Source organism: Pseudopipra pipra, chromosome 12, assembly GCF_036250125.1.
Source record: "Pseudopipra pipra isolate bDixPip1 chromosome 12, bDixPip1.hap1, whole genome shotgun sequence".
Taxonomy (NCBI): Eukaryota; Metazoa; Chordata; class Aves; order Passeriformes; family Pipridae; genus Pseudopipra; species Pseudopipra pipra.
In genome coordinates this window covers 7,746,903-7,766,795 of record NC_087560.1, presented here as the reverse complement: position 1 = coordinate 7,766,795, position 19,893 = coordinate 7,746,903, and the positions used below count along the sequence as shown (strand labels likewise).

Below are 19,893 nucleotides of genomic sequence, written 5' to 3'. Positions count from 1 at the left end.
CAGAAATCCAAAAAATCAAGATAATTACAACCCTAGCTCATCCTGATTTTTGAGGCTATTTTTGGAACAGTATAGGCTGATGTGCATTGTGCTTTTTTATATTTGCATTAAGTCCTCTGTGATTCCTCTTCTGAAATGTGTGCATATGCTGAGTCCATGTGAGATGCTACCACTGGCGCTTGTCATAAGAATTAAATCCCTCTCAAGCTTGTTTACAGCTCAGCACTTGTCATACTGCTCCCCTGAGCTTCATGGCTGGTTGGGTTTTTTCTTTCTCTTTGGCTTTGTGAAAGATTTAATTTCTTTTTTGTTTATGTGTGTACTTACACTTGCAGGTGCAGAAAAGAAAAAAAAAAAATCGCTGTACCCAGATGTTTTGAAGCTGCAGTTGCATACATACAGCTGAAATTAGGGAGAAAAACTGTAGGACATAAAACCAACTTCCTCATGCAACATTCTATAGCATATTTAATAAACCTATCACGTTCCATTGACAAGAAGATCCTTGAAATCAGTTTTAGGAAGACCAGAATATTTTACAAGTTGTTGTCTCTGCCCCTTGGCAAAGAGCTTTTTAAAGTCTGAAGGTGGTCAAATTACTCATATTTTCAGTTTTGGTAATATCTCCTCGTAGTGGTTACAGACTCAATCACCAATACAGCTACTGCATACCAAGCTGTTTTAGCTCATTACTGAGGTAGTTGAAACTCAGAGAGTTTTATCCAGATTTTCACCCATAATTTGAAAATTATACTGTATTGTTAAAAAAGCCCTGAACAACTCAGACAACTTCTGCAGTAATAGGAGGAATCATTGTCAGGATTGCCTGTAGGGCTGGAATCCCTATTCCAGTTCTAATCTCTCATATCACATCTAGTTAAGTCTGTCTCCATTTCATAACTGTAGCTGGTTAACCCTGCAATTCATTTACCCCAGCACACACTGGAACAGTCCATAAAAGGGTTGAAAATACTAACGAGCTCTGGTTTCATCGGCAACTACTGCAGCCATCCCTCTACACACAGAGCAATGGCTTGTGTGCTTCACCTGAACAGCAGGTGCAGGCAGAGCCCTTCCCCATCACTAGAAGGGCTTTTAAAGTCTTTGTTCCAGCTCAGCACGTGCATGGAGTACCTTTCCTTAGATATGTGTATGTTCCTGGTCAACTCAGTTTATTCACACAACTGCTGTGTGGAACAAAAGGATTCTTCTGTGAACTTCCTTTGATCAACCTTTACCTTTTAACTTCTCTAGTCATGCACAATTTGCAACACAAAACTTGCTGATGATGGGAATAACGAAAATACAAGCATCTGATGCAGAACCCACTGGAATTTTAAAGGACACTCCTGTGAAACCTAAACAGATGAATCTGCTTTTTTTTTAGCTGTTTTCAGCTTCAATAACTTCCTCTAGAGCTTCCACTGGGCACTGTGTGGAGGAGCCTGATCAATGGCTCTCTGACATGACCTCTACAATCACAGTGTTCTGCCGCTGCCGAGAAGACAATTTTTAAATTTTTATACCCACATATTTGTTGGTTTTCCCTCGACTTGCAGCAAGCATAAAGGTTTCCTGCTCTCTGCATGTTCTTTCCAGCAGAGATATGAAAGACAAGAGACCCAAATGGATAATACAGGTGCTTTTCACCTCCCCCAAGCCAGATATGACAATGATATGCATGATACACATTTTTCTTGAGGGACAGGAACTATTGCTCGAGTTCAGACCAAGTGAACCTCATTCAATCTTTGACTAATTGGTGTAGACTGTACTCAAGAATATCAGCTTACACTCAGGTCAAATCTTTGTGCTGTGAAGTGACTGATAACAGTGTGGTCAGATGCTGCACAGAATCTCATGTTCCTTGATAGAGATGTCTGCTCTCATTAACCAAACTCTCATTAACTAAAGGGCTAAAAGTAGAAGCATTTTGCCTGTACTTGTTCTATATTCCACTCACAGCTAAGTTCCCATTTGCTGCTGCTTCTTATTGATCTTTTATTGCAATGAGGCATCTTGACAATCCAACGACACACTTTGTTTGCTGCTTTGTATTTTCTCTGGAGAGTCTGTTCAGAATTCCTAACAGCTTTAGCATCACCTATAAGGAAGAGTTTTTCTTCCTGTTATTGCAGGGAATCAGTTCAGGGTGGATATATTTCACCCACTCTAATTAAGGATAAGCAAGAGATTGACCTTTAAAACATTTTTTCCTGGTTTCCTCTCCCTGTATGTTATATTTATGTTACTCTGCATAAAAGATATGTGACCAAGAAATTCTCATAAAAGTGCAAGTGGATTATAAGCTCTATCAAACAATACATTTTATCTTGATGGAAAGAACCAACATATTTGTAAGGACTCTGTAAGCACATTAAATAAAGAATACGTTAATATAATCCACAAACTATGTGAGAAGACAACAGATATATTTTTATTATTGCCAAAATACACATGGCAATTAAGAGGCAATAATATGTTAAAAGCTTCCAAGATACCACTGCTGAACAGCAGTTTCCTAGTGTAGTTAAATCACTCTGTGCTAGTCTAGAGTAAGGAAGAGAGGTCCAGTTTCACACAGAGTTCTTTTTTATTTTTAATTTAATTTCAGCAATGAATAAACTTTCCTATATATAATGGTGTCTATGAATCAACTGTGCTAGAAGGGCCAGCTTTATCCTGGTGGAAGTGCACAAGTGTAGCAACAGTTTTGAGAGGCACAGCTGTCCTGGACAGGAAAGTGCTTCCCAGAACCCTCAGGGAGCCCTACTTCCTTAGTGCACATCTCACCTGCTTTTATGGAGGATGGAGATGAAATCCCATTTCCCTCCACTGAGTAGCTCACCTAGTCAGAAGCGTGCTTGGATTAGCAAGATACTCTAATTCAACTGTAATGGCAATTTTAGAACAATCTGCTTAGACAACTTTATGCTCAAAATAGCTTTAGGATTGTTACTGAACTCTACCCATTTTTAACATGATAAACCCAAGCCCCTTTGTTCTTTTCCTCTGTTCATGCACATCAGGGAAAACAGAACCAAGTTATGTTTTCGTTGTAGTTGCACAAACAACTCTGTGTGTGGGTACAAGGAAAAGTAACGGGAATGCAGGAACAGTCCAGTGTAGTTAAGGCTTTACCTGACTTCCTACACTGTCACCACTTACCTCTAAAGTTCAGTATTTTTAGAGTTTTCTTTTCAGGTTGAATTCTTCCTAATTACTCAAAGTACTGGGATTCATATTATTCCCTCCATTCCTTCCCAGGTTTACTGAGTAATAAGGGTTCATATATAAATAATTAAAAATTAAAGTGAGCAGTGACCATCTTCCTGGGTAGCAGACTAGTTTTCTACTTTCTAAAATCCTACACAATAACATTTGAATTTTTAGAATTTACACTAAAAATTAGTCTTCTGTAATTGCAATGGGGTGCCCCTGTTGTGATGTGCCTGCTTGGATGAACCAAATACATTCAATTTGCACAGATCTAAAAATATACATCACATGCATGTGATTTATAAAAGTTGTATTTTAACGTTTAAGCCTTTACACTGCAGGATGTACAGGTCACACTAAAAAAAAAAGGCTTTTCCCTTCAGTGGCAGGAGTTAATTGAAATATATACAACCAGGAAGATCTCTGGAGATCCAGCCATAGTAAGCAGAGTTTCCAGAGGAACTGATCCAATCGTTACATTACTTGCAGCTGTTTGGTACACAGAAAGCTCACTGTGTTTACTCCTCTTATGGAAATGTTTTCCACCCCCGGCAAAGTAGGAATTTGTTTACAATTCCCTATAGACTATTCTGAAAGTTGTATTTCTGAGGCTGTGGTTTCCCATGCAGCAGCGACTGAACGGCCTGAACCGGCCATGCTGTTCTCTGCTGCTGCCACTGGGGTTTTTTCAGCCTGAGAGCGCCGGGATTTAGCTCAGCATGTATCTGCAAAAATTACTTTGAGCTCTGTTGTGTTCCATTAATTCCCCAATTTGAGAGAAAAGGCAAATTAAATAAGTGAAGAGCACAAGACTATCTAGTGAAGAGACTAGGAGAGTTTTAAAACCCTGCAGGACAGGAAAAGAAATCACAATGAAAAGTCAAGGATGAACTTGAAGAATGATTCCAAGATTCTAACTTCAGTATGTTTTAATTTTATACTGTATTTTTTTTCAGGTCATTATTTCTGATATTATTTTTAATATCCATTAAAGGTTTCAAATTTAGCTTCCAGACTCACCTTTCAAGCATCTTTTATCTTCTGGTTAAAACCTCGATACTGTCACTACATCCTTGCTAGTATTTTCAATATGCTAAGGGAAACAAAGCTTCCTCCCTTCCCTTTGCACTTATCTTTCACTCCACTGAATAAAACTGAGAAGAGTTCTGGACAGAGCAGATATTATACATTCCCACCCACAAGTAACTTCCACTACTTTTGCTAGGAAAACTTCAGTATGTTTACTGTATTTTAAAGACAGCTTGTGCTTTCATTTTCTTTCCCATCAACACTGCCTTCCAAGGAACCCAGAAGACAACAGATTTCTTTTATCTAATAAAAATAAATTTTATGATATTAAAAATTATGTTCTACTTTAAGAAGTTTGCCTTAGGAGCTTAAATCAAATCCATATTAAGTAACAAGCAGGTCTATAAACAATAGAAGTCGTGTGCATTCAAGTTTCTTTTATAACTAATTTGAAGCAACTTCACAGTTTATCCTCAAGAAAGGCCAAGTCATTACCAGCCTTAATGCAGAAGGTGACACAGCCTGCTTTGATGTCCTGCTGTGGTACTTACTGGCCTGTGATCTCAGAGAGAGGTCACTGAAGTGACAAGCTACAGTTTAAAGGATGTTTATTTGGAACTGTATTGCTAAGGGACCCTTCAGAAGAACTGAAAACTTCACTGTTTAGCAAAGATTAATAAAATGCCAGTACTCAACACTAAGGCACATCTTACTATCCTAACATAAAGCCAACTTACATGCCATGTGTTAAGAGATTCTTTTTGGTTCCATCAAGAAAGATCACAAGCACTCCTGTCTCCTCTATGATAAGTGGCCTTTCTATGGTCTCAGGAGGGCATCCAGTATCTGTTATCTGGGAAAGAAAACAGAGTGGAAAGTCACACAGATAGAAAAAATGCTTCCCTAGCATAAACATGCTGCCTTGGGCTCCTTTTGGGAATTCTGAGCTATATGGATATCTAAAGCTCTTGGCTAACTTTCATTAAAGTTGTGCCTAACTGTTTTGGTTCCTAAAGTTGCAATTTTAGGAATCAGTCAAAAAGCCTCACTGTATCAGATGGAGCAGGATTACCGACCCGCCCGGAATGCTGCACATTACTATTCATGATTAAAATTTGGAATTACTTTTGCTTCCCCTCTATAGAAGTGTCTTTTGGTTTTTCTTCATTAGCCAACAGCTTAAAAGCTGATTATACACCAGCCATCAAGAGTCAGAGATATTCCAAGATACAACAGATTGTGACAGGGCAAAGAAGCCACTTAAATGATATCTAACAAATACACTGGATTTCACTAAATACGCTGGGAAATGGTACCATGTGCCATCAGCTTGCTGAAAGAAGTGGTGATGTCTTACCAAGATTAAGTGGAAGGTTACAAATCTCATCTGAAAACCTGAGAGACCAGTACATAAAATTCAATCCTCATTTCAGGCAGCAAACACCCAGGTTATTCAAATATACACAATTTAAAAACTATTAAGTATTCAGGTTCCACTTCTACAGCATTAAAAGAGAAATAAAAAAGGATTTTGATTTGTTGCTACAATATCACGACAGGATCAGAATGAAACAGTCACAAGAGGCTGTAAGGGACAAACCCACAGGTGACTTTCCTTTAGTCAAAAGGATTAATTATTAATTACACTATTTATGAGCAAAACACATGAAAGTTACATTTCTGAGGCTACCACATGGTCCGTATGAGACAACTTTCTTCATAAAGAAACAACTATATGCTACCCCATACACCAAGACTTTTGGAGAAAACAGCTCTTTGGAATTAAATGCCTAACACTGAGAATTTAGTGAACCAAAATATGAAATGCAGTTTATTTACATTAGATTCATAAGCAATTTAAAAATGTTGCTTAAAAATTGCTTAAAAATGGAGAATTGGTTGCTGACAAGTTACCATTGCTGAAAATGGACTTCATCTTATTTGGCCTTGTCTGATTACAGCCCACACATGTAATTTAAGCATTTAATTTTCTTAATATGAAGATAAATTCACCCAAACTTAAATGTAGATATGCACATAAAATCACAGTTATCCTTGTGGTTGTCAGAAGAACCTCAGCCACTCTGATATAATTGTTTGAACAGTAAAGAAAACCTCAACAAACCCAGCACATTTTTACATCAATAAACACATCAGCTTTATAGCACCTTGCAGGCACAACAAATACATTCATCCCCCTCAAATTAAGTGTTTCACAGCTAAACATTTTCCACTTTTTTTTTTTTCAAGCTCAGGTGCAAAAAGGAAACATCAACTTCACAAAGTTAATTTGGGTCAATGAAATGACTGAACACAAAATTTTAATTAGTTGTCTTAGAGCTAGAACAGTGATCCAAAACTCAAAGGAACACAGCAAACAACTTTTGCACAGTCTCTGTAAACTAATATCAAATACCAGTCAACATACTTTCCCTTTCAGCACTGAATTAAAATTAGAGTCAAACTTATGCATAAAAATGTAATGTTCAAAGGAGACAACATGCTGGGATTCACCAAAGAACTATGAACTGTCCTTGTAAACTACATTAAAACTGGAGCTATTAAAAACTGTTCTATTAAAAGCAAAAATCATTCAAAGTAATCATAAAACATACTTACCAATTTTTTTTTATTGGGGCATATTAAGCACACATCAAAAAAATACAGGATGCAACGAGACAAAATCAGTTCAGAAGCCTCAAAAATCAACACTAATGAAAACAAAGTAAACAACCAGGTATAAAACTTCCCCTGCACAAAAATTTCTAAGCAGTCTGTAACAAAATTGCTGTGACAGCCTATGGCCATAATCTTTGGTGGAGTACTAGTATATCCTAACACATAAAGAAACCCCTGCTGCCTACATGCCAGCATATAAATAACAATGCTTAATGCCTACAGAAAAGCTTTAAGATCTTTTATTTAAGGTTTTGCAGAATGTGTTAGTCAAGATTCTTTCCCCTGACCTTCAGTTTCTGATTCCTTCAAGCAGTAAAGCACCATGGAAATGAGATTTAACATATTGCTCAGGGCTCCTCTCTCTCTGCCCCAGGAAAAGAAAAGTGGACATAGTTTTGTTATAAAAACTTGTTTAACATACATAGAATTCACTATGTGCTACAACTGGATTTTTTTTTCTGGGTTTACTCATCCATTCTGATTAAGAAAACCTGAACCACAAGTCAGCCAAAGTTTCTCTCCCAAGCTGTAATGGAGGAAGATCCAAGTGGCTGAACACTCACTGACCAAGAGCTAATAATGACAGTTTTCCATTAAATGTCAATAATGTAGACAGCATACACATGGCACATGACTTCCTTAAAAATAAACAATCTGCAATGATTATTCAAGCAAATATGATAAAACTCCTGAGATGAGGGGAAAGGGTGATTCTACTATGGACACCAAGAATTAACTTAAGTGACTGTTTTTTGGTAAGGCAACAAAAACTGGAGGTAAACTGTCTAAGTACAGAAAGAAAGATGGCAAAGAACTACTGATGGCTGAATGGAAAAACAATTTTTAAATGAGTCAGAAACAACAAGCTGAATTATGTGCAATATGTTCAATTAACTCCAAATGCTTTCGGTGTAACTTGATCCTCCAGAGTGGCTTCAGCCAAAAGTATCAATTCAACTTACCTCTGGGAAACCTCCCAAATAACATGAGAGAAATTCATCTTTATACTTATGCAGTCTGCTACAGTGTCTAGTCAGCAAATCTTCATTAGGAAAAACTGTAAGAAATTTTAGTTTTTCTCCTTCATGATAATACCATGGCAGTGTTCTCATGATATACCTTCCCTGCTTTCTTAAAGCTGATGCACTTGCTAGAACCATCTAGTTCTTTCACCTCTTCCTTCACAAGGACCAGTAGACATTTGAGTGGTTTGTACCTACCATTACCTTTTGCATTCTCAACAAGGTTTGAAACAAACACTGATTTATATATTGAGTAACTAAGATGATATCGATATACTTCCCCAAATATGCAGATTTTTAGACCTGAGGTTTATTTTCCAACTTTTCTCAGCAGCACATGGCCAAATCCTTCCCAATTCTTATTATGTAAATGGTAAATGTTTTAAGAATGTAATTGCATAATAAAAGACAAATGTGATGAATTTACAAGCAAGTATTGTACAAGTGGTTCCAGTTGAACTCAATCTTTTCCAAAACACATAGGAGAGCATTATTCAAAATATATAATTTGCATGGAAGATCATCAATCAGATTCAAAACACTATAGAGGTTTCCCTGGGTTTAAGCACAGATGCAGTCAGGAACTTGCCTGGTAACAAACACATCCAGGTCTGTAGCTGATCAAGTGCTTTAAACTGTATAAAATAAAGCACCACAATGACTATGTTCCATGTGTAAAAGCATGAAGACATCAGACTGGTTCATCTAACTACCACTTAATGATTTCACCAAGATCTTTAAAGAACAAAAGAATAACGCAACTTATTGCTCTCAGCCCTTTCACATATCTTGATATTTGAAGTTCCTGAAGAGGCAGATCTCGAAGAGCTGTGACTATGTAAACTGTTCCACTTTTCTTTTTAGAAGTCTTCTATACCTGCATGGATGAAAAGTAAGATGCAATTCAAAATTTAAATCATAGGATTCCTCAGAGTTTCAAGCAACTTTGAGAGGTTGAGACTGATCTTATTTAGAGGCTCCAACAATGGATGGTCTCTAAATGTTAATTTAGCAGCAGAGCCCAGCTAACTCAGGAGGACAGAGCAGACTTCAGCTGCAGGCAGAGGGGCCAGAAAATATCTGTGTAGTCTGGAAAGGTTAACACATCATACCACAATACACAGGTACAAAAACATGTTTATGCAAAGGCACTTGCTCATTTAATTCTATATAAACAAAACAAAAACCAACAAAAAACCCCAACCAAACATATGTCTCAAATTCACAATATTGAAGTTACATACTTTTTGGAACTGTTACTAAATCTTTTTTTAAAAATGGGAGAAGGCTCTGGCCAAAGTTTCAAGCTGAGCATAAATTATGCACAAAGACAAATTTTTGTTGCAAATATTTACTTAAAAAGTAATAATTTACAGCAGTGCTTTAACAGCTGTTCAAAACATTTAGCATCCATAGAAACAAAACTGTAAGTCAAAAGCACATTCTGAATGCTTCCAATGGAGCAATGAAATCCTAAGAGCAAGCTACCGTTAATCATATGCATTCCTATATCTGCTGCTAACTAGAAGACAAAAAAAAAATATCCAAAACCAAAGGAAAAAAAACAAAACAAAAAAATCCCCAAAACCCAAAACCAGCAGCCATCTTTCTGTACATAATTTAAGACTACAAAAAGTCCTGAAATTGAACTGTACAATTTGACCTTGTGTTCTATTTGTAAGTTAGCCAGTAGCAGCTGTAAAATGGCAGAACACACACCAAGTGGTGTCTCCAGTTTGGGGGTTTCCTTATTTTTGCTTAATACCATTTTTACATTAAAACCATACTTTGGTGTGACTTACAGACCATTCCTACGTGTCTATGGCTAAGAATCAGAAAACCAATGGTAAAAGCCTAACAGCTACAGTACTTTCAACATTATGTTCTACTTTATACAACTATGTTCGGTATTTCTGCACAGCCTGCACAGTGAAAACCCCACAAATATATAGTTTTATTGTAATAATTCCACTTTCACTGAAAGTTTATTAAGGTAAGCTTACAGCCTGGCAGGATTATACCTGTACAGAGGTGCACAGATTCATATAATTCTGTTTACATGCTTTTACAGACAGGAATGTGACACCAAGTCCCAAGGTTTATGTTTACCCAAATTATCAGCAGACCAATAGCCCTGATGACAAGTGCGCTCCGCTTCAGCATCAGAAGTAAGTCCATACTCAATTCTACTGTTCAATGATATTCACACTGAAGAATTTAAAAAAATACTTTCTGGGCGAACAAATCACCTTATCCTGGGCTAGTTAACTATAAAAAAATTAGAATTTATACCTCTTTTCAAATATCAATCTAATAATATATCACATCCAAGAGACAGGAAGGTATATTTGAACTCGCTACCTTCTGTAAGTTCAGTTAATCACACATACACATACATGCTATCTCCATATGCAGAACTTCCCTTTGGTGTCTCTTTCTCTCCTCCCTCTCCCCCCCCCTTTTTTAATATTTAGCATCCATAAGCACACTCATCAGGAATGGTCCATGGTGTTCCTACCACTGTTCATAACAATCAAATTGACACAATTTCAGCTTGCTTCATTTTCCTCTGTCTGGTTTACAGCTGTCTCCATTCTGTTGGGATTGCTTTCCTTAGAAACCTCATCTGTTTGTTCCGTGAGCTGTCCGGCTGTCTTTGATGAAGGTGTGACATTACCTTTCTGAAGGATCTCAGTAGCTTCATGCTCTAGTACTTCTGAGGGAGTCAAAGGCTCCAAATGAATACTGCCTTGTTCACTAATGTCAGAACTAACAGACTCAGGTTCATCTCTCTTCCTGAAGAACTGCTCAAAACTCACATCCTCACCCAAGGTCAGCTTTAAGTCCCTCACGTTCATGGCTGACAGTGTAGTTTCATCCAAGCTCCGGACTTTAGTCTGCTCATCCAAGAGAACATCACCTGAACTTTGGCACCTTCTTAACTCACTTTCATCATGAATACCTTTTTGTTTCTCATCTAACTGTTTGTTATTATCATCTGAACCACAACAGGCTCTTTTCTCATGCAAAGACTTCTTTGAGCTGTTGCCAGGGAGTTCAAAACTAGGAACATCTTCTGTATTTGACAGTGATGAGTCTTCTTCGTTCTGTTCAGCAGATGCAACTTTTGTAGTTGGATTTCTACTGCATTTTTTTGTTTCATCTGAAGAGTCGTGCTCTTGTTTGCTGAAAAAAAAAACCAAACCAAACAAGTTACTTTTATAACAAACAAAACAAAGCAATACATGGTTGTACCCTGCAAAGTGATAAAAGAGTGGTGTTGAAGATTTCCTATTTGGCTGTTGAGATATCCTTCAGTGGTGAAATCTTACTGCTCACTGAGGTAGTCATCAGAATATTTTCATTCTGTTACACTGATTTTTCACTCAAAATCTAAATGAACGATAGGCCAATCTCTTTACCAAATTACAACCTATATTTGCTACTTTAGTCAAACAGAAATGTTAGGGGTTTTTTTCCATTTAGTGGACCAGCTAACGAGTATATGACATTCTCGAATACACAAACAATTTATCTAAGTTCTTCTCTCTCAGATTTCTAGAAAAAAAGGGGGAAAAAAGGTATTATTTGAGGGAAAACTCAAGACTAAGTTCCACCTCAAAAGCCAACACTCAGAAGCCCCCATGAGCTGTGGCTGACATATCTGGTCGTGCCATAACTGTTCCGAACGACCTCAGCTACTCCAGAGAAACACCTCAGCCATACAGAGCCCTATAAACACTAGTTAAATATTGAGAATTGTTTTCATATGGAAATCCAGTCAAATCCTTAAGGAACAGTGTATCCACACATCACCTTTAGCTACTTTTTTTCAACAAGCAGCTTGAAGGGCGACATACAGTTTGCAGAGCAAATGGGCACAGTGTTGTGCTTTATGTGGGAAGGTTTGAACACAGATATGCAAAGAAAAGAAAAGTTTTAAATAAAGGGATGACTAATGCCTCATTATCACACAAAGAGCAGTGTTCCACACTGGAAACCCAGATGGATCACATATATGTGTACACACACACACACACACAAGATTCACACCAAGAAACTCCTCCAAGCACAAATCTGCCCTTAGCATATAAAACAAATTGATCACCATCTTCCTCACCTTCTAGTAACCAAAACTCCCAGCTTCATCCAAGAACTGGTGGGGAAGGGAAAAAGAAATATATATATATATATATATACATACATATATATTCATTTCTTGTGCAGAAGATACCTTCCTGTGAGTCACTTATACTAATGAAGGAGTACAAAAATAAAACAAGCTTTTGCACAAACACATCACAATTACCCACAAACAACAGTGATATTTCTGATTGCTGAGCACAACAGTCAGTTCCTTTAGATAGAACAATTGTCCAGTGAAATAATTCACCTCTGCTGAGAACTGCAGATGAATAAGCAAACCCTAGTGAGTGTGATGCACTAAAATGCCACAATAAAAAGAAAAATCGTAAGTATTTCAAGAATTCACTCTCTTAGTACATCAGTAGCTGAAAAAGAAAAGCCTTCTATCCACTATTAGGAATGAGAAGTATTCTTACTACCTTATGTGGCAAATAGCCATTGTTACAGTGTAAGAAAACTAAAAATTCAGACATCAAAAGTACTGGAAAATGCGAGAATTTGAACAACTGTATTATACAGAAAGGGGGATGTCAGTGAATGGTTAGAATTGTACAGAAAATGCAAGATTTAGGTGCCAAGTGAAGTTGAGGAAAGTGAGGTATACAGAAATTATAAGATAAACTTGTAACCTATTCCAGTTATCTTGCCTCATAAAAACCAGTAAGCAACAGTCTTAAGATGGTGAGCATTACTTTTATTCCAATGCTCACTGCAATTCTACCTGAGGAATGATCTGCTCACCATAAAAGCCTTTAAAACCATGGCTGAAGCATTTAAGATCTGAAATGCTAAATGAGGTGCATAAAGGTACCGGACAGAAGAATTCCACAACACAAGCTCAGTTTTCTTCTATTTGTCTGCCAAAACCCAAACACCCAGAACACAGCTGCAGTTTACTTTGGGACAGCTGGAAAACATCCCACCTGACCTCCAATATTATTTGGAGGAGACACTTCCCACAAAATACCTTTTACAGGCACAGTACCTACATTAGACGAGCTATAAATTATTTAAATTTATTGACTTGTAACCCCACGTTAATTAAGCAGCTTATCGCAACATCACTAAAATTGATTTTCTCTGTTTCTCTAAAAAAATGTTATCGCAGCGATAGCAAGTATGTCTCCTACAAAACCTTGTTAAGTCATCAGTTCTAATAAAATCTAACCTTTCAAAGGTTTCTTATAAAAAAAAACAAACTAAACAAACCCCTCAAAATTGCTTATGCCTGTATCTTCTTTGTTGATGCTGCATTAAAGGCAAATTTTATCTGCTGAAGTATGGTGCTTCCTTTGTTATACTTAAATAATGTTATTAATCATAAATTAAATTATTCACCACCTCAGCGAGTCTTAATGGTTGTCTACAGGGTACAAAATACTTGACATAAAAAACAGCTTTACCACTTAACTTTTATGAAAACTGTATACTATATCAACTGGACCTATTTTCCAAAATCCAAGAAAGCAGTGCTAAACCCAGACCTTTTAAAGAATTTTAGCACAGAGTTTCAGCACACCATGAGCACCTTCTTACACTAATGTTCTAGCAGCTAATGTAGCATAAACAATCATTTATAACTACTTTAATTATTACATCTTAATTTGCAACAACAGATGGGAAAAATAGCTATCAAAAAAAGGATTGTTTTAAAATAACATTTCTACGACAGCACTGTAACAACAGTAAGAAATTACCAAGGTAAACTGAATGAGAACACATCTTTTGGGTCAGGGGCTTTAAATACTCTGAAGTATTTAATCATGAGTAGCATCATCAGTAAAAGATGATGCAACACCAAGTATTTAGCTTAGCTTCACTGCTTTAATGATTTCTATGCAAGAACCTAAACATGCTGGAAACAGCACTTTGTCAAAAAACAGTCGCTCTTCAAAGAGCAGAACAATTTGGACACAAATAGACCAGATATCGTATATCCAAGGGCAAAACCTCGGATTCCCAGTGTATATCCTCAACCTTAATTCTGTTCAGAGGTTTTAGAAAGCAGTTCCTTCTAATTTGTAGTTGGCAGAAGTTGCATGAATGGACACTAAACCATTCATGTTTATCACCTTGTGATGTTCCCAACACTTCCATGATACAAGAAAGCTGAAATCCCATAGTTCTCAAACATCAACAAAGGCAATGTACTTTATTACATCTGTGAAGCTACAGTGCTCTCAGAAGGAACATAAAAATAAAGCAAAGATTTTGACCATCTCCAGTAAGTATAACTTGTTGGTCCAAAAATTTTGAGCAATTCTGAAACCACTCTAGAACTCTCCAAAGATTCTTTATTCTATATAAAAATAAGCTTCTAGTTAAGAACTATGAAAAAAGGCCCTTTAATTGTCAATCCCTTAAAAAAAAGTCAAAATGTAGCAGCTGAGCACAAAATTTCAGCTTGAGATACTCAATGGAATGGATTAGCCATAAAACTATAGACTCGGAATAAAAGGTAAGTAAGAACATTTATTTAGACACCTTGAAGTCTAAATTCAGTTCGATCTGAAACAATTTGACAGATGAGGAGTCACCCAGGACTAATGAAAGAGATCTGGAGTCAGTGACAAAAACTAGACTCTAAAATTTCTGAAATTCAGTCTTATTGCTTGCCCTGTTTTTTACAGAATAAAATTGTATATATTTGCACACACACACAGAGCTCAAACCATGAGCAACTGTCTTCCCATCAATCTCTCATGCTTTCTTTTAACCAAAAGTTTGTTGGATAAGCAGCATAAACTCAATTGGAATCTTCTGCCAAACGTTCCTTTTTTATCCACCCCTAACCAAAAGTAACCTTTTCTGGGAAGACAGTAGCTTGAAGAATTTCTAGAAAACACCTTTGTTATTTAAGTGGCTCAAGGTACCTTCCAGTCACTCAACTGAACCACAGCCAGCATTATAAATACATGGAAAGGTCATTGGGTTTGGGTTTTTTGGGTGTTGGGGGTTTTTTTTAAATCAATCCCACCTTTTAACAGGAATTCCCTATTTTGAAAGATGCAACTTGACGTAGAGTTTATGATTCATGAAGCACAATTGTCCCCCAAGTACCTGATTGTATGAGCATTTCCTGGAAAGGTGCACCTGAATGCATACGTAGAAGAAAAGCTGTTTCTATGTTAAGGTGTTTTACACTGTTAACAACTGAAGAAGAAAGGAAAGATGGTGATGTTAATGTTACTTGATTCTGTCTCCAGTCTCTCACCTGTAAAATGAGGTTAGTGATGAAGACAGTACACAATAACCTATTAGTATCACGAGCAGTGAAGTGTCACTGCTCACAAAGCTCACAGTTGCATTTAACACAATAACAGAAACAAACATTTACTTTGTGGAAAAGGCTTCCAAAAAAACCAGTTAAGGCATAATTGGCTAATTAAGCAGTGACACTCAACACGCTAAAAATAACAGGAGAGAGACAGGTTAAGGTACAAATGAAGTCTTAATTCTTTGACCCTAAGCTAAACTGGTTATAGCACACATATTCATGCTCTGTCCCTGCAGATGTGGTCCAATATGTTGCATAATTTATGTAAGTCGTTGGGACCATAAGAGAGGTTTAACACTCAGTCAGGCAGGTTCTACTTGCATGGTTTAGAAGTGCTTTTACATTATGAGTTTTCCATGTGAGTAACTTTTCTGAGATCCTCACCCAAATGGAAACAGGATGCCACAATGCCAATCCATTCTACAGGAACTACTTGCACAGAGCTGTCAAACCTGTATGTAGCTTGCAAGTGTTTTAAATGCGAGTCTGAAACTTAAATTTCTGTAGCAAAGCTGCAAAAGAACCACAGGATAATATTCCAAATGAGCATTCAAAAGACGTATAATTCAAGTAACTCCAAATCCAAGTGTCTACCTAGAGTCATTTCTGGGAAACTCTGAGAGAATTTTTCTGAAAGCCACAAAAATCTGCAATCACATTCCATTTCTGTTGTTGCTGAAAATCTGAATGAAAGTGAGACATCACAGATTCAACTTCCTCTGAAATGCAACAGCATGTTCACAATGAAAACACAAACCCACTATGCTTTTTTGAATGCTGCTGTGTCAAAACAGAAACAAGTCCTGCAAGAAAAACCTGTGGTAGGTAAGTGATGTTTGAAGCTGAACAGCAGCATTCAAGATGGAACATAGCTTCTGTCAGAAGGAAAAAAAGTAGCAAAAGGAATGAGGCTTCACAGTTACTGAGTAAACGTGCAGATGCTCAACCACAAAATATGCATAAGAGACAATGGATGACACGATCCCTGCCATTATTAGCAATACCACAGTGGCTGCAGGAGCTCACTATCACCAAAACTGTGACTGTTTGAATACTAAAAGTGAAGAGGACAAAAATACTGGTAACAATGAATTAATCTCAGAAAACCTGATTACGTAGAAAATGCTGCAAATCAAGAACAGCTTGCATTCACCAAAAATAATGTCTCATAACTAGGAGGTTATAATGGTGCCTGCTCTAAGAGCAAGAGTAGCTTTATCTCTTAGGTTGCTTGGAGGCTAGTAAATGAGAGATCCAACCAAGACATGTCCACTGTAAGCAGGAAGGTTGAGTTTGGAGGAACGTTAGATGTTCAGCATGGCAAAAGGAAAGCTCAATCACATATCCAGACAACCTGCTGATGGATAAACTTGCCATAGATAATCTAGAATTGAAGATGAAGTCAGAAGCAGTGAAATCAAAAGCAGATGTCTCAGCAGCTTGAGTAGAGCATCCTTGAAGATGAGAGATGATACCAAAAGAACAAGGTGAGAATGAACTGGAACTGTAGCTGCTCCACCCTCAGAATCAAGGCTCAAAGAATGTATCTACTTCCATTACATGCTTTCTTCCTCCCACAGTATTTAGGAGCAAAAAGAAGCTACCAGAGAGCAAAGCAGCTAATAAATTCCTTTGGCCAAGATTCAGTTTATGTAGTTACATGCCACAGAAGTCATCCAAAGCACATTTCGCCACTGTACACCATAAAGTCACTGGCAGACAAAAATGCAACTTCCTTGAATATTAAATAGATCAGGACTTGTATGTTTTAGTGAACACCCAAAAAGAATGACAAATCCCTTTAGTTTTAGAAGCTGGCATCAAGTTCAGAACAAAATGGGGTTTGATGTCAACCCTACACACTTTTTACACACTACTTCATTTACATCACCATTTACACACTACTCCAGCTTGGGATGATACTGATAGACTGGAGCAGGGAAGAAACACTGCAAATGAGCAGCAGAGAAAACACTGCACCATGTAAGTGAAACTCCTGGTAAGCCTCTCTTCAAAGGAGTACAGCCCCCAGAAAGCTGCCAGTCAATGCTGCAAAGCAGAGAACGTTATCACAGAAGGGCCTTTGCCAGACTACAATACTGGAAGAAAAGACCAGACCTATTGTCTCTAAGATGCAAGAAGAGAACACCACAGCTTCAATGCATGAAGGAAAACGAAAAGGTCTGGTCAGATCCTTGTTTGCTTACATACCAAAATAATCCCAAGCTGGACAGGGTTCAATTTTCTGGTCCACAATGATGTATCAGTGAGCCAAGGCAGTATAGGATACCTGCTCACTTTCAAATCCCCTGCAACAAAAATGTCTTCTGTCAGTTCATTTAAAAATATGTTAATGGTTGCGCAAAGCAGAGTTGAGCATTAGAAGAGTACTGGCATAGTTATCAAGCCTTATTCCCTCAGCACAAGGTGGGTCACCAAATAAACAAGGTGATTTTATGTAAAAATTTAAAGAGCAATTTCTGCTGGAACATCCCCAGCTAGATTATCTGTATTACTAATGGCAGGATTCTGGTCCAAAGAGAGCCTCAGTAACAGAGCTCATGGAACATGTCTGGTCATTAGCAATAAAGATGAGTTTTACAACACATACAGACCATCTGATATATAACGAAAGACACCAAAAGATACCATTTGAGAGTTGCAAGAGAAGATCCAAAAGCGTTCAAGACTGTAATTGTGAGTCACTGTTTCCGACGATGAAGTGATTCTGAAGAGCCCCATAAACAAGTCACACCTCACTGAATTATCCGTCAAAGAATGGGAAGAAACACAGATCACTGAGAAACTACACAGCAAAGGTTGTGAATACTGCCTGCAAGTTCCTCTTCTTCCACAGCAAACCACAGAGTACTGTTAAGAACCATCCCACAAAAAGATGAACGTTTTTGTATGTACTCTGTACTGAAAATAACGAATTAAAAAATATGCCACACAGGTACACTCATGCTCTTGGGTTTAGCAATGGTATACTCTTGTCCAAAGTACCAGAGAATAAGTACATGGAACAGGACAAGAGTCATGGAAATGACCCAATTCTACGAGCATGACAATTGCAAAAAGCACCATCACAGATTTTATATCACTTCACGCAGTACCAGTAACTAATCTTATGTCAAGATCAGAGTTCTCAAAAATAATGGCTATCTGCATCTGTCCTAATCTAACAGCTTGCAGAAACAAACCTGCATATATTCTTGACTTAATTTCAAATCTTTTCAGTGCTCACCCATCTGATACATACTGTATATCCAACATCCTTAAATAATTCCATATATCTCTGCAACACATTCAAGACAGAAAAATCCTTTTGCAGTACTAACAGCCTGCCACAGCTGTACATCTTCAGCCACCATTCAACACATTTATAACCTTTCTTTACACCTATTTCAGCAAGTATTAATTCCCAACACCTAATGCCATCTCCAAGTAGAACAGCTGAAGTTTTCAAAGGTATCATAGCTCTACACTTTATTTTTTCATTGTTGAGTTTCACTGAAAGCTAAACTATTAAAGGACTCCCTCTTACTAGCAACTTTATGGAAACTAAGAAAGAAAATACTAAATAGTGATTTTTTTATTTCTGTGTTCTGAAACAGTTTGAAGAAAACATGAATGCTTGATTTAACTGGCACGACTCTGAGCTTTCAATTAAGGCACAAGCAGACACAAACTCCATCGGAAAGCCTCGGAAACTCTTCCAGAATAATCAGGGATGACTTGGCACATCTGATTTCCCTAAGGTTTAAACCCCCCCCCCCGTAACATGATCTCCACAATATTGCAGGTTCTTTTTCAAATCCTTAAAAACCCCTGATTAACTAATACTAATTTTTCTTTGAGAGGTGGAATCAAAAAAGTTAATACAAACCAGTACACTTTTGTCATATAAAGAACATAATTTTGAAAATAATTTCTAGATATTTATAAAATATTAAGACTGAATTAGTCCTCCTCCAGTAAATGACATTTCTTTTGGTATTCATATTAATATTACATAAAGAACACAAAATGCTTATTTAATAAAGCTAATATTAAAGTAAACTGAAGTAAGTCTCACTGTGTCTAGACTCAGAGGTCAGGATTGAGAAGTCTCAATACTGCAAGAATTATTTATGCCTCTCCAAACTGAACAAAAACCTGGTTTTGATTTTGGCTACAACAGGTAATCATTTTATCTCTTCCTCCCTGTAATTGTGGACGTGGTAAGAGCAAAAAGCACTAGTAAAGTAAGGGCCTGTGTTCATCCATACATCTCAAATTCTATGAAATTCAAAAGAAATCCAAGTTCAGAGTGTAAATTTTGACCATCTATCTCTAAATTAATAGAAAAAAACATTAAGCAGTAAAATAAAACTTACTCAGATACTTGTGCAGCAGTTGGGATATCTACAGAAACTGAAAATAAAAACAAAGGATTTAATTAAAATTATTTAAAAATGTGAAAATACAGAAGTACTCACTGTCAAAACCAAGTACACAGAAATAATGCAACTAACAACA

General features: G+C 37.1%; 1 protein-coding gene across 5 annotated transcripts in view; it reads right to left on the bottom strand.

The window, feature by feature from the left end:
* Positions 1-9,898: 9,898 nt before the first annotated feature.
* Positions 9,899-19,893, bottom strand: part of ZNF280D (zinc finger protein 280D) — a 35,552-nt gene continuing 25,557 nt past the window's right edge. For 2 of the 5 annotated variants that reach the window (XM_064668207.1, XM_064668209.1), the window contains exons 15-17: positions 19,752-19,788; positions 12,070-12,105; positions 9,899-11,135 (exon numbers count right to left, since the gene is read on the bottom strand). In XM_064668207.1, the coding sequence (XP_064524277.1) occupies positions 10,499-11,135; positions 12,070-12,105; positions 19,752-19,788 (710 nt within the window). In that variant the 3' untranslated portion in view covers positions 9,899-10,498. Of the gene's footprint in view, positions 11,136-12,069; positions 12,106-17,583; positions 17,682-19,751; positions 19,789-19,893 lie in introns of those variants that run through there. The other 3 variants (XR_010433606.1, XR_010433607.1, XM_064668208.1) reach the window with 3 other exon arrangements.